Source organism: Palaemon carinicauda, chromosome 45 (assembly GCF_036898095.1).
Source record: "Palaemon carinicauda isolate YSFRI2023 chromosome 45, ASM3689809v2, whole genome shotgun sequence".
In the NCBI taxonomy this organism is placed as follows: domain Eukaryota; kingdom Metazoa; phylum Arthropoda; class Malacostraca; order Decapoda; family Palaemonidae; genus Palaemon; species Palaemon carinicauda.
In genome coordinates this window covers 4,703,016-4,720,515 of record NC_090769.1, presented here as the reverse complement: position 1 = coordinate 4,720,515, position 17,500 = coordinate 4,703,016, and the positions used below count along the sequence as shown (strand labels likewise).

General features: G+C 40.5%; 1 protein-coding gene across 1 annotated transcript in view; it reads left to right on the top strand.

Annotated features, from left to right (window-relative positions):
• The first annotated feature begins 1,034 nt into the window (after positions 1–1,034).
• The window catches only part of LOC137634714 (piggyBac transposable element-derived protein 4-like), a 186,426-nt gene continuing 169,960 nt past the window's right edge, over positions 1,035–17,500 (top strand). Inside the window, 2 exon segments of the mRNA XM_068367205.1 lie at positions 1,035–1,052; positions 1,638–1,725. Of these exon segments, the coding sequence (XP_068223306.1) occupies positions 1,035–1,052; positions 1,638–1,725 (106 nt within the window).

Genomic DNA, 17,500 nt, shown 5'->3' with positions numbered 1-17,500 from the left:
GCTATTAGCTTTATTCCTTCGTTTCATTCTTATTTGCTATGAACAAACTTACCTTTTTCCGGAATCAACTAACGAGAAAAATACTTAAAGTCTACGTTATTTCACAATCGTTGATGTCAGCTAATGGAATGGAATGATATGCCGGCGTTTAGGTCTCCATCTATATTTTTTCTTCTTTGGAGGAAAGGAGATAAAAAGCAAAAAATCTTTTGTTCTTTAACATTTTTCTGTAGCCGATGTACAGTCCATTATTATTATTATTATTATTATTATTATTATTATTATTATTATTACCTAAGCTACAACCCTAGTTGGGAAAGCAAGATGCTATGACCCCAGGGGCTCCAATAGGGAGAAATAGCCCAGTGAGGAAAGGAACTAAGGAAATAAATAAACGACTTGAGAAAAAATTAACAATAAATTATTTTAAAAACAGTTACAACACCAAAACAGATATGTCGTATATAAGATATAAAAAGATTTATGTCAGCCTGTTCAAGATGAAACCATTTGCTGCAACTTTGAACTTTATCCTTAGAGAAACGTAATGTCAGCTTACAATTAAATAATCAAATAGAAGAACAGAAAACATAGCACCTTTTCTATTTACACCACCTGAAGGTAATATAACATTAACAAAATCTGAATAAAAAAAGGTAACATTATGGTAAATAGATTGTTTGTGTTTAGGGAGAATAAAGAGTTTTGAGGTTATAGTGTTTATATGGGAGTGAAATTTTCGTCATTATAAACCAATCACTTATACTCCATGTTCAGTATAAACTGGCCGATATTATTATTATTATTATTATTATTATTATTATTATTAAATGCTATGCTACAACCCTAGTTGGAAAAGGAGGATGCTATAAGCCCAGGGGCCCCAACAGGGAAAATAGCCCAGTGAGGAAAGGAAACAGAGAAAAATAAAATATTTTAAGAATAGTAACAATATTAAAATAAATATTCCTATTTAAACTATCAAAACTTTATCGAAACAAAAGGAAGAGAAACTAGATGGGAAAGTGATCAGTATGTTATATCAATCTTTGGTGAGTGCTGTGGTTAAGATTTCAGTACATGTACCTGTGTGTGTGTGTGTGTGTGTGTGTGTGAGAGAGAGAGAGAGAGAGAGAGAGGGAGAGAGAGAGAGAGAGATTTTTTCATTTAGTCTTGAAGGCTGATGTAATAACTTTCGGCCTTTTATACCTTTCTTTTATTGAAACTGTTGCCTAGAATTTATATATCAATTAATATATCAGGTTAATAGTATATTAAGCTGATAGAAAGGTTTTCGCGTTGTCAATAATATATTTCTGCCAGCTTCTCATTTTCTTCGTGAAATTTTGATTTTAAGTCAAGCCTTCGATAAAAGCATTTAATGAATTGCACATTTGATATTCGAGAATCGTAGAACTCAAATGGTCCTTTCATCCTTACTTCCTCGAAGACGAAAAATAAACATTAATTAGAAATTCCCAGATGAAAGTTATCCTTTTACATTACTGTGGTCGGTTGTCCTACGCCAACCCTACATTTGATGTAGCTACTAACAATGCGTATCGTGTGTACATTACTTCATGTACGTGTAGTATATTCCAAATTTAATGTTCCTAATGATATTGCTTATTTCTTAGAACATTAGAGGTGCTAGAAGAGTTGGTAGACCCAGTCCTACATGGCTGAGAACTATGAAGCGTGAAGTGGGAGATGATGAATGGAGAGGTATAGATTTAAAAGCTCGAGATAGATACGACTCGCGAAATGTAATCGAGGCCCTTTGCGTTAATAGGCGTAGTAGGAGATGATGGTGATGATGATGATGAGGAGGAATATCAATTTAGGTACGGGAACGGAAGACTTCTATCATTTACCTTACTTTTCTTTTTGTACAATTAAATACCCCTTTAGATTTTGATATATATATACTGTATATATATATATATATATATATATATATATATATATATATATATATATATATATATATATATATATATATATATTCATATATATGTATATATATATATATATATATATATATATATATATATATATATATATATATGTATATATATGTATGTATATATATATATATATATATATATATATATATATTTATATATATATGTATATATATATATATATATATATATATATATATATATATATATATATGTGTGTGTGTGTGTGTGTGTGTGTACATATAGGCTATATATATATATATATATATATATATATATATATATATATATATATATATATATATATATATATATGTATGTATGTATATATATACATATATATATATAAATATATATATATATATATATATATATATATATATATATATATATATATATATGTATGTATATATATACATATATATATATATATATATATATATATATATATATATATATATATATATATATATATATACGTACGTACTTTGTTGGATAGACAGCACCTGACATCTCTCGCTTAAGGTAAAAAAGATAACTCATATAGAATAAAGATATATGTTGGATATCATCATATCAGTGTCTATTTGACTAGCACATATTGTTTCTTTGTGTCATCCCTTGATAATAAATTATCCTGACTAATTTTAATTTCCTTTATCAATCACTAAAGATACTACCGCTAGAGAGTTATGGGGTCGTTTGACTGACCAGACAGTATTACATTGGATCCCCCTCTCTGGTTACGGTTCATTTTCCCTTTGCCTACGCATACTGTACACAGAATAATCTGGCCAGGTCTTTACATTTTCTTTTCTGACCTCATATACCTGACAGCACTGAGATTACCAAACAATTCTTCTTCGGTGAATGGGTTAACTACTGCACTGTCATTGTTCAGTGGCTACTTTCCTCTTGATAAGGATAGAAGAGACTCTTTAGCTATGGTAAGCAGCTCTTCTGGGAGAAGGACACTCCAAAATCAAACCATTGTTCTCTAGTCTTGGGTAGTGCCATAGCCTCTGTACCATGGTCTTTCACTGTCTTAGGTTAGAGTACTCTTGCTTGAGGGTACTCTCGGGCACGCTATTCTATCTTATTTCTCTTTCTCTTGTTTTGTTAAAGTATTTATAGTTTATATAGGAAATATTTATTTTAATGTTGTTACTGTCTTAGAATTTTTTTTTTCCTTGTTCCCATTCCTCATTGGGCTGTTTTACCCTGTTGGAGCCCCTGTGCCTATAGTATCCTGCTTTTCCAACTAAGGTTGAAGCTTAGCAATTAATAATAATAATAATAATAATAAAAATAATAATAATAATAATAATCTGCTTTATGCTAACCAATAAACAAACACACGTTTCATTTTAATTTCAGGTAACGTAATTCCGTATTTACATGCATAATATAAAAGGGTAATTGAGCACTTACTTTCCCGTAAAAGACCTGACCTCTTTTTAGTTATGCGTATAATAGCAGCTCAATTTATTTTGTTTTATATTATTCATAACATGCAAATACTACCTTTTTTCTACACCGCACATTACCGCCGACCATTTACTCGGCCAGTTTCCCGGAAGTATGACGAAATATATTGCTTCATATAATGTTGTATTTCAGGTTTTTTCGTTTTTTTTTTAGATCTCTTCTTAATTTCACTTATTTAGTAATTATTATTATTATTTTTATTATTATTATTATTATTATTACTTAATAAGCTACAACCTTAGTTGGAAAAGCAAGATGCTATAAGCCCAGGGGCCCCAACAGAGAAAATAGCCCAGTGAGGAAAGGAAACCAGGAAAAAAACAAAATATTTTAAGAACAGTAATATTTGAATAGATATTTCCAATATAAACAATGAAAACCTCAACAATACAAGAGGAAGAGAAATGAGATGGAATTTGTGTGCCTGAGTGTACCCTCAAGCAAGAGATCTCTAACCCAAGGCAGTGGAAGACCATGGTACAGGGGCTATGGTACTACCCAAGACTAGAGAACAATGATTTGATTTTGGATTATCCTCCTAGAAGAGCTGCTTACCATATATACGGAAGCGTATTGGATGTACATCATGTAAAATGTTCAAGGCACTAAGATGAGGCCTGGCCCTCCTTGGTCCTAGCTTGGGTGGAGAGAGGGCTTGGCCGCTGATCATATGTATATAAATATTCAATCTCTAGGGCATTGTCCTGCTCTATAGGGCAATGTCACTGTCCCTTGCCTCTGCCATTCATGAGTGGCCTTTAAACCTTGAAACCACAATGAAAAATAAATTCATGAAAGAATCCTGACTTGTTTCGTCTCCACGACATCATCAACTGGGATGATTTACTGATAGAGATTTTTTCTTTTTACAATATATATGGTATGGGGAGATTATACATTCACATACAATCTTTTTTAGAACAAAACATCAGAAAAATATGCCACTTTTATGTGTATGGATGTATATATATAAATATATATATATATATATATATATATATATATATATATATATATATATATATATATATATATATATATATATATGTATATATATATATATAAATATATATATGTATAATATAGGCCTATGTATGTATATATATATATATATATATATATATATATATAAACACATACACAGTATATATATATATATATATATATATATATATATATATATATATATATATATATTCATATATATATATTTATATATATATATGTATATATATATATATATATATATATATATGTATATATATATATATATATATATATATATATATATATATATATATATATATATATATTGTATGCTCATATGGAGTCAGTTGTCACGAGTTTTACTCATATGCATTTGCATGTTTGTAAACAGAACAACAAAGAGATTCTCATCCCCAGAATATCATCCCCACAATCTCATCACCACAATATCATCCCCAAAATCTCATCCCCACAATCTCATCACCACAACCTCATCCCCAAAATCTCATCACCACAAACTCATCCCCACAATCTCATCACCCCAAACTCATCCCCAAAATCTCATCCCCAAAATCTCATCCCCACAAACTCATCCCCAAAATCTCATCCCCACAATCCCATCCCCACTTTCTCATCCCCAAAATCTCATCCCCACAATCCCATCCCCACTTTCTCATCCCCACAATCTCTTCACCACAAACTCATCCCCACAAACTCATCCCCAAAATCTTATCCCCACAAACTCATCCCCAAAATCTCATCCCCACAATCTCATCACCACAAACTCATCCCCAAAATCTCATCCCCAAAATCTCATCCCCACAAACTCATCCCCAAAATCTTATCCCCACAAACTCATCCCCAAAATCTCATCCCCACAATCTCATCACCACAAACTCATCCCCAAAATCTCATCCCCAAAATCTCATTCCCAAAAACTCATCCCCAAATTCTCATCACCACAATCTCATCCCCACAAACTCATCCCCACAAACTCATCCCCAAAATCTCATCACCACAAACTCATCATCACAAACTCATCCCCAAAATCTCATCCCCACAAACTCATCCCCAAAATATCATCCCCACAATCTCATCCCCACAATCTCATACCCAAAATCTCATCCCCACAATCCCATTCCCAAAATCTCATCCCCACAAACTCATCCCCAAAATATCATCCCCACAACCCCATTCCCAAAATCTCATCCCCACAAACTCATCCCCAAAATTTCATCCCCACAAACTCATCCCCAAAATCTCAACCCCACAAACTCATCCCCAAAATCTCATCCCCACAATCTCATCACCTCAAACTCATCCCCAAAATCTCATCCCCACAATCTCATCACCACAAACTCATCCCCAAAATCTCATCACCACAAACTCATCCCCAAAATCTCATCCCCACAAACTCATCCCCAAAATCTCATCCCCACAAACTCATCCCCAAAATCTCATCCCCACAATCTAATCACCACAAACTCATCCCCACAATCTCATCCCCACAATCTCATCCCCAAAATCTCATCACCACAAACTCCTATCCAACATCTCATCCCCACAATATCATCACCACAAACTCATCCCCACAATCTAATGACCACAAACTCATCCCCAAAATCTCATCCCCACAATCTCATCTCCAAAATCTCATCCCCACAATCTCATCACCACAAACTCCTACCCAAAATATCATCCCCACAATCTCATCACCACAAACTCATCCCCAAAATCTCATCCCCACAATCTCATACCCAAAATCTCATCCCCACAATCCCATTCCCAAAATCTCATCCCCGAAATCTCATACCCAAAACTCATTCCCAAAATCTCATCCCCACAAACTCATCCCCGAAATCTCATACCCAAAACTCATCCCCAAAATCTCATCCCCACAAACTCATCCCCACAATCTCATCCCCAAAATATCATCACCACAATTTCATCCCCACAATCTCATCCCCATAAACTCATCCCCAAAATCTCATCCCCACAATATCATCCCCACAATCTCATCCCCATAAACTCATCCCCACAATCTCATCACCACAAACTCATCCCCAAAAACTCATCTTCAAAATCTCATCCCCACAAACTCATCCCCACAATCTCATCCCCACAATATCATCCCAACAATCTCATCCCCAAAATCTTTTCCCCAAAATCTCATCCCCACATTCTCATCACCACAAACTCATCCCCAAAATCTTATCCCCAAAATTTCATCCCCAAAATCTCATCCCCACAAACTCATCCCCAAAAACTCATCCCCAAAATCTCATCCCCACAAACTCATCCCCAAAATCTCATCCCCACAAACTCATCTCCACAATCTCATCCCCACAAACTCATCCCCAAAATCTCATCCCCAAAATCTCATCCCCACAATCTCATCACCACAAACTCATCCCCAAAATCTCATCACCACAAACTCATCCCCAAAATCTCATCCCCACAAACTCATCCCCAAAATCTCATCCCCACAAACTCATCCCCAAAATCTCATCCCCACAATCTAATCACCACAAACTCATCCCCACAATCTCATCCCCACAATCTCATCCCCAAAATCTCATCCCCACAATCTCATCACCACAAACTCCTATCCAACATCTCATCCCCACAATATCATCACCACAAACTCATCCCCACAATCTAATGACCACAAACTCATCCCCAAAATCTCATCCCCACAATCTCATCCCCAAAATCTCATCCCCACAATCTCATCACCACAAACTCCTACCCAAAATATCATCCCCACAATCTCATCACCACAAACTCATCCCCAAAATCTCATCCCCACAATCTCATACCCAAAATCTCATCCCCACAATCCCATTCCCAAAATCTCATCCCCGAAATCTCATACCCAAAACTCATCCCCAAAATCTCATCCCCACAAACTCATCCCCAAAATCTCATCCCCACAAACTCATCTCCACAATCTCATCCCCACAAACTCATCCCCAAAATCTCATCCCCAAAATCTCATCCCCAAAATCTCATCCCCACAATCCCATTCCCAAAATCTCATCCCCACAAACTCATCCCCGAAATCTCATACCCAAAACTCATCCCCAAAATCTCATCCCCACAATCTCATCACCACAAACTCATCCCCAAAATCTCATCTCCACAATCTCATCACCACAATATCATCCCCAAAATCTCATCCCCACAATCTCATCACCACAAACTCATCCCCAAAATCTCATCCCCACAAACTCATCCCCAAAATCTCATCCCCACAATCTAATCACCACAAACTCATCCCCAAAATCTCATCCCCACAATCTCATCCCCAAAATCTCATCCCCACAATCTCATCACCACAAACTCCTACCCAAAATCTCATCCCCACAATCTCATCACCACAAACTCATCCCCAAAATCTTATCACCACAAACTCATCCGCAAAATCTCATCCCCACAAACTCATCCCCAAAATCTCATCCCCACAATCTCATCCCCACAAACTCATCTCCACAATCTCATCACCACAAACTCATCCCCACAATCTCATCCCCACAAACTCTTCCCCACAGTCTCATCCCCACAAACTCTTCCCCACAGTCTCATCCCCACAAACTCTTCCCCAAAGTCTCATCCCCACAAACTCATCCCCAAAGTCTCATCCCCACAAACTCTTCCCCACAGTCTCATCCACACAAACTCATCCCCAAAATCCCATCCCCACAAACTCATCCCCAAAATCTCATCCCCACAATCTCATCACCACAATCTCATCCCCACAATCTCATCCCCACAAACTCATCCTCAAAATCTCATCCCCACAAACTCATCCCCAAAGTCTCATCCCCACAATCTCATTCCCACAATCTCATCTCCACAGACTCATCCCCACAATCTCATCCCCACAAACTCATCCCACAAACTTATCCCGAAAATCTCATCCCCACAATCTCATCCTCACAAGCTCATCCCCACAAACTCATCCCCACAATCTCATCACCACAAACTCATCCCCAAAATCTGATCCCCACAATCTCATCCCCACAAACTCATCCCCAAAACTCATCCCCAAAATCTCATCCCCAAAAACTCATCCCCAAAATCTCATCCCCAAAACTCATCCCCAAAATCTCATCCCCAAAAACTCATCCCCAAAATCTCATCCCCACAAACTCATCCCCAAAATCTCATTCCCACAATCTCATCCCCCCAATCTCATCACCACAAACTCATCCCCAAAATCTCATCACCACAAACTAATCCCCACAAACTCATCCCCAAAATCTCATCCCCACAAACTCATCCCCACAAACTCATCACCAAAATCTCATCCCCATAAACTCATCCCCAAAATCTCATCCTCAAAATCTCATCACCACAAACTCATCCCCACAAACTCATCCCCAAAATATCATCACCACAATTTCATCCCCACAATCTCATCCCCATAAACTCATCCCCACAATCTCATCACCACAAACTCATCCCCAAAAACTCATCCCCAAAATCTCATCCCCACAATATCATCCCCACAATCTCATCCCCATAAACTCATCCCCACAATCTCATCACCACAAACTCATCCCCAAAAACTCATCTTCAAAATCTCATCCCCACAAACTCATCCCCACAATCTCATCCCCAAAACTCATCCCCAAAATCTCATCCCCAAAAACTCATCCCCAAAATCTCATCCCCACAAACTCATCCCCAAAATCTCATTCCCACAATCTCATCCCCCCAATCTCATCACCACAAACTCATCCCCAAAATCTCATCACCACAAACTAATCCCCACAAACTCATCCCCAAAATCTCATCCCCACAAACTCATCCCCACAAACTCATCACCAAAATCTCATCCCCATAAACTCATCCCCAAAATCTCATCCTCAAAATCTCATCACCACAAACTCATCCCCACAAACTCATCCCCAAAATATCATCACCAAAATTTCATCCCCACAATCTCATCCCCATAAACTCATCCCCACAATCTCAACACCACAAACTCATCCCCAAAAACTCATCCCCAAAATCTCATCCCCACAAACTCATCCCCACAATCTCATCCCCAACATCTCATCCCCACAATCTCATCCCCAAAATCTCATCCCCACAATCTCATCCCCACAAACTCATCCCCACAATCTCATCCCCACAAACTCATCCCCAAAATCTCATCCCCACAATCTCATACCCAAAATCTCATCCCCACAATCTCATCCCCACAAACTCATCCCAAAAATCTCATCACCACGATCCCATCCCCACAATCTCATCCCCAAAATCTCATCCCCAAAATCTCATCCCCACAATCTCATCAACACAAACTCATCCCCACAAACTCATCCACAAAATCTCATCCCCACAAAGTCATCCCCAAAATCCCATCCCCAAAATCTCATCACCACAAACTCATCCCCACAAACTTATCCCCAAAATCTCATCCCCACAAACTCATCCCTAAAATCTCATCCCAACAATCTCATCCCCACAATCTAATCCCCACAAACTCATCACCAAAATCTCATCCCCACAAACTCATCCCCACAATATCATCACCACAAACTCATCCCCAAAATCTCATCCCCACAAACTCATCCCCCCAATATCATCACCCCAAACTAATCCCCACAAACTCATTCCCAAAATCTCATCCCCACAATTTCATCCCCAAAATCTCATCCCCACAATCTCATCCACAAAATCTCATCCCCACAATCTCATCCCCAAAATCTCATCCCCACAATCTCATCCACAAAATCTCATCCCCACAATCTCATCTCCAAAATCTCATCCCCACAATCTTCTCCCCACAATCTCATCACCACAAACTCATCCCCACAATCTCATCCCCACAATCTCATCACCACAAACTCATCCCCACAAACTCATCCCCAAAATCTCATCCCCACAATATCATCCCAACAATCTCATCCCCAAAATCTCATCCCCACAATCTCATCACCACAAACTCATCCCCACAAACTCATCCCCACAATATCATCCCAACAATCTCATCCCCAAAATCTTATCCCCAAAATCTCATCCCCACATTCTCATCACCACAAACTCATCCCCAAAATCTTATCCTCAAAATTTCATCCCCAAAATCTCATCCCCACAAACTCATCCCCAAAATCTCATCCCCAAAATCTCATACCCACAATCTCATACCCACAATCTCATCACAAACTAATCCCCACAAACTAATCCCCACAAACTCATCACCACAAATTCATCCCCAAAATCTCATCCCCACAATCTCATCCCCACACTCTCATCCCCAAAATCTCATCCCAACAATCTCATCCCCACAAACTCATCCCCACAAACTCATCCCCAAAATCTCATCCCCACAAATTTATCCCCACTAACTCATCTCCAAAATCTCATCCCCACAAACTCATCCCCACAAACTCATCCCCAAAATCTCATCCCTACAAACTCATCCCCAAAATCTCATCCCCACAATTTCATCACCACAAACTTATCCCCAAAATCTCATCCCCAAAATCTCATCCCCACAAACTTATCCCCACAATCTCATCCCCAAAATCTCATCCCCAAAATCTCATCCCCACAATCTCATCCCCACAAACTCATCCCCTTAATCTCATCACCACAAACTCATCCCCAAAGTCTCATCCCCACAAACTCATCCCCAAAATCTCATCCCCACAATCTCATACCCAAAATCTCATCCCCACAATCTCATCCCCACAAACTCATCCCAAAAATCTCATCACCACGATCTCATCCCCACAATCTCATCCCCAAAATCTCATCCCCAAAATCTCATCCCCACAATCTCATCACCACAAACTCATCCCCACAAACTCATCCACAAAATCTCATCCCCACAAAGTCATCCCCAAAATCTCATCCCCAAAATCTCATCACCACAAACTCATCCCCACAAACTCATCCCCAAAATCTCATCCCCACAAACTCATCCCCAAAATCTCATCCCCACAAACTCATCCCCAAAATCTCATCCCCACAATCTAATCCCCACAAACTCATCACCAAAATCTCATCCCCACAAACTCATCCCCACAATATCATCACCACAAACTCATCCCCAAAATCTCATCCCCACTAATTCATCCCCACAATATCATCGCCCCAAACTCATCCCCACAAACTCATTCCCAAAATCTCATCCCCACAATCTAATCCCCAAAATCTCATCCCCACAATCTCATTCCCAAAATCTCATCCCCACAATCTCATCCACAAAATCTCATCCCCACAATCTCATCCACAAAATCTCATCCCCACAACATCATCCCCACAATCTCATCCCCACAAACTCATCCCCAAAATCTCATCCCCAAAATCTCATTTTCATAATCTCATCACCACAAACTTATCCCCACAAACTCATCTCCAAAATCTCATCCCCACAATCTTCTCCCCACAATCTCATAACCACAAACTCATCCCCAAAATCTCATCCCCACAATCTCATCCCCACAATCTCATCACCACAAACTCATCCCCACAAACTCATCCCCAAAATCTCATCCCCACAATATCATCCCAACAATATCATCCCCAAAATCTCATCCCCACAATCTCATCACCACAAACTCATCCCCACAAACTCATCCCCACAATATCATCCCAACAATCTCATCCCCAAAATCTTTTCCCCAAAATCTCATCCCCACATTCTCATCACCACAAACTCATCCCCAAAATCTTATCCCCAAAATTTCATCCCCAAAATCTCATCCCCACAATCTCATACCCAAAATCTCATCCCCACAATCCCATTCCCAAAATCTCATCCCCGAAATCTCATACCCAAAACTCATTCCCAAAATCTCATCCCCACAAACTCATCCCCGAAATCTCATACCCAAAACTCATCCCCAAAATCTCATCCCCACAAACTCATCCCCACAATCTCATCCCCAAAATATCATCACCACAATTTCATCCCCACAATCTCATCCCCATAAACTCATCCCCAAAATCTCATCCCCACAATATCATCCCCACAATCTCATCCCCATAAACTCATCCCCACAATCTCATCACCACAAACTCATCCCCAAAAACTCATCTTCAAAATCTCATCCCCACAAACTCATCCCCACAATCTCATCCCCACAATATCATCCCAACAATCTCATCCCCAAAATCTTTTCCCCAAAATCTCATCCCCACATTCTCATCACCACAAACTCATCCCCAAAATCTTATCCCCAAAATTTCATCCCCAAAATCTCATCCCCACAAACTCATCCCCAAAAACTCATCCCCAAAATCTCATCCCCACAAACTCATCCCCAAAATCTCATCCCCACAAACTCATCTCCACAATCTCATCCCCACAAACTCATCCCCAAAATCTCATCCCCAAAATCTCATCCCCACAATCTCATCACCACAAACTCATCCCCAAAATCTCATCACCACAAACTCATCCCCAAAATCTCATCCCCACAAACTCATCCCCAAAATCTCATCCCCACAAACTCATCCCCAAAATCTCATCCCCACAATCTAATCACCACAAACTCATCCCCACAATCTCATCCCCACAATCTCATCCCCAAAATCTCATCCCCACAATCTCATCACCACAAACTCCTATCCAACATCTCATCCCCACAATATCATCACCACAAACTCATCCCCACAATCTAATGACCACAAACTCATCCCCAAAATCTCATCCCCACAATCTCATCCCCAAAATCTCATCCCCACAATCTCATCACCACAAACTCCTACCCAAAATATCATCCCCACAATCTCATCACCACAAACTCATCCCCAAAATCTCATCCCCACAATCTCATACCCAAAATCTCATCCCCACAATCCCATTCCCAAAATCTCATCCCCGAAATCTCATACCCAAAACTCATCCCCAAAATCTCATCCCCACAAACTCATCCCCAAAATCTCATCCCCACAAACTCATCTCCACAATCTCATCCCCACAAACTCATCCCCAAAATCTCATCCCCAAAATCTCATCCCCACAATCCCATTCCCAAAATCTCATCCCCACAAACTCATCCCCGAAATCTCATACCCAAAACTCATCCCCAAAATCTCATCCCCACAATCTCATCACCACAAACTCATCCCCAAAATCTCATCTCCACAATCTCATCACCACAATATCATCCCCAAAATCTCATCCCCACAATCTCATCACCACAAACTCATCCCCAAAATCTCATCCCCACAAACTCATCCCCAAAATCTCATCCCCACAATCTAATCACCACAAACTCATCCCCAAAATCTCATCCCCACAATCTCATCCCCAAAATCTCATCCCCACAATCTCATCACCACAAACTCCTACCCAAAATCTCATCCCCACAATCTCATCACCACAAACTCATCCCCAAAATCTTATCACCACAAACTCATCCGCAAAATCTCATCCCCACAAACTCATCCCCAAAATCTCATCCCCACAATCTCATCCCCACAAACTCATCTCCACAATCTCATCACCACAAACTCATCCCCACAATCTCATCCCCACAAACTCTTCCCCACAGTCTCATCCCCACAAACTCTTCCCCACAGTCTCATCCCCACAAACTCTTCCCCAAAGTCTCATCCCCACAAACTCATCCCCAAAGTCTCATCCCCACAAACTCTTCCCCACAGTCTCATCCACACAAACTCATCCCCAAAATCCCATCCCCACAAACTCATCCCCAAAATCTCATCCCCACAATCTCATCACCACAATCTCATCCCCACAATCTCATCCCCACAAACTCATCCTCAAAATCTCATCCCCACAAACTCATCCCCAAAGTCTCATCCCCACAATCTCATTCCCACAATCTCATCTCCACAGACTCATCCCCACAATCTCATCCCCACAAACTCATCCCACAAACTTATCCCGAAAATCTCATCCCCACAATCTCATCCTCACAAGCTCATCCCCACAAACTCATCCCCACAATCTCATCACCACAAACTCATCCCCAAAATCTGATCCCCACAATCTCATCCCCACAAACTCATCCCCAAAACTCATCCCCAAAATCTCATCCCCAAAAACTCATCCCCAAAATCTCATCCCCAAAACTCATCCCCAAAATCTCATCCCCAAAAACTCATCCCCAAAATCTCATCCCCACAAACTCATCCCCAAAATCTCATTCCCACAATCTCATCCCCCCAATCTCATCACCACAAACTCATCCCCAAAATCTCATCACCACAAACTAATCCCCACAAACTCATCCCCAAAATCTCATCCCCACAAACTCATCCCCACAAACTCATCACCAAAATCTCATCCCCATAAACTCATCCCCAAAATCTCATCCTCAAAATCTCATCACCACAAACTCATCCCCACAAACTCATCCCCAAAATATCATCACCACAATTTCATCCCCACAATCTCATCCCCATAAACTCATCCCCACAATCTCATCACCACAAACTCATCCCCAAAAACTCATCCCCAAAATCTCATCCCCACAATATCATCCCCACAATCTCATCCCCATAAACTCATCCCCACAATCTCATCACCACAAACTCATCCCCAAAAACTCATCTTCAAAATCTCATCCCCACAAACTCATCCCCACAATCTCATCCCCAAAACTCATCCCCAAAATCTCATCCCCAAAAACTCATCCCCAAAATCTCATCCCCACAAACTCATCCCCAAAATCTCATTCCCACAATCTCATCCCCCCAATCTCATCACCACAAACTCATCCCCAAAATCTCATCACCACAAACTAATCCCCACAAACTCATCCCCAAAATCTCATCCCCACAAACTCATCCCCACAAACTCATCACCAAAATCTCATCCCCATAAACTCATCCCCAAAATCTCATCCTCAAAATCTCATCACCACAAACTCATCCCCACAAACTCATCCCCAAAATATCATCACCAAAATTTCATCCCCACAATCTCATCCCCATAAACTCATCCCCACAATCTCAACACCACAAACTCATCCCCAAAAACTCATCCCCAAAATCTCATCCCCACAAACTCATCCCCACAATCTCATCCCCAACATCTCATCCCCACAATCTCATCCCCAAAATCTCATCCCCACAATCTCATCCCCACAAACTCATCCCCACAATCTCATCCCCACAAACTCATCCCCAAAATCTCATCCCCACAATCTCATACCCAAAATCTCATCCCCACAATCTCATCCCCACAAACTCATCCCAAAAATCTCATCACCACGATCCCATCCCCACAATCTCATCCCCAAAATCTCATCCCCAAAATCTCATCCCCACAATCTCATCAACACAAACTCATCCCCACAAACTCATCCACAAAATCTCATCCCCACAAAGTCATCCCCAAAATCCCATCCCCAAAATCTCATCACCACAAACTCATCCCCACAAACTTATCCCCAAAATCTCATCCCCACAAACTCATCCCTAAAATCTCATCCCAACAATCTCATCCCCACAATCTAATCCCCACAAACTCATCACCAAAATCTCATCCCCACAAACTCATCCCCACAATATCATCACCACAAACTCATCCCCAAAATCTCATCCCCACAAACTCATCCCCCCAATATCATCACCCCAAACTAATCCCCACAAACTCATTCCCAAAATCTCATCCCCACAATTTCATCCCCAAAATCTCATCCCCACAATCTCATCCACAAAATCTCATCCCCACAATCTCATCCCCAAAATCTCATCCCCACAATCTCATCCACAAAATCTCATCCCCACAATCTCATCTCCAAAATCTCATCCCCACAATCTTCTCCCCACAATCTCATCACCACAAACTCATCCCCACAATCTCATCCCCACAATCTCATCACCACAAACTCATCCCCACAAACTCATCCCCAAAATCTCATCCCCACAATATCATCCCAACAATCTCATCCCCAAAATCTCATCCCCACAATCTCATCACCACAAACTCATCCCCACAAACTCATCCCCACAATATCATCCCAACAATCTCATCCCCAAAATCTTATCCCCAAAATCTCATCCCCACATTCTCATCACCACAAACTCATCCCCAAAATCTTATCCTCAAAATTTCATCCCCAAAATCTCATCCCCACAAACTCATCCCCAAAATCTCATCCCCAAAATCTCATACCCACAATCTCATACCCACAATCTCATCACAAACTAATCCCCACAAACTAATCCCCACAAACTCATCACCACAAATTCATCCCCAAAATCTCATCCCCACAATCTCATCCCCACACTCTCATCCCCAAAATCTCATCCCAACAATCTCATCCCCACAAACTCATCCCCACAAACTCATCCCCAAAATCTCATCCCCACAAATTTATCCCCACTAACTCATCTCCAAAATCTCATCCCCACAAACTCATCCCCACAAACTCATCCCCAAAATCTCATCCCTACAAACTCATCCCCAAAATCTCATCCCCACAATTTCATCACCACAAACTTATCCCCAAAATCTCATCCCCAAAATCTCATCCCCACAAACTTATCCCCACAATCTCATCCCCAAAATCTCATCCCCAAAATCTCATCCCCACAATCTCATCCCCACAAACTCATCCCCACAATCTCATCACCACAAACTCATCCCCAAAGTCTCATCCCCACAAACTCATCCCCAAAATCTCATCCCCACAATCTCATACCCAAAATCTCATCCCCACAATCTCATCCCCACAAACTCATCCCAAAAATCTCATCACCACGATCTCATCCCCACAATCTCATCCCCAAAATCTCATCCCCAAAATCTCATCCCCACAATCTCATCACCACAAACTCATCCCCACAAACTCATCCACAAAATCTCATCCCCACAAAGTCATCCCCAAAATCTCATCCCCAAAATCTCATCACCACAAACTCATCCCCACAAACTCATCCCCAAAATCTCATCCCCACAAACTCATCCCCAAAATCTCATCCCCACAAACTCATCCCCAAAATCTCATCCCCACAATCTAATCCCCACAAACTCATCACCAAAATCTCATCCCCACAAACTCATCCCCACAATATCATCACCACAAACTCATCCCCAAAATCTCATCCCCACTAATTCATCC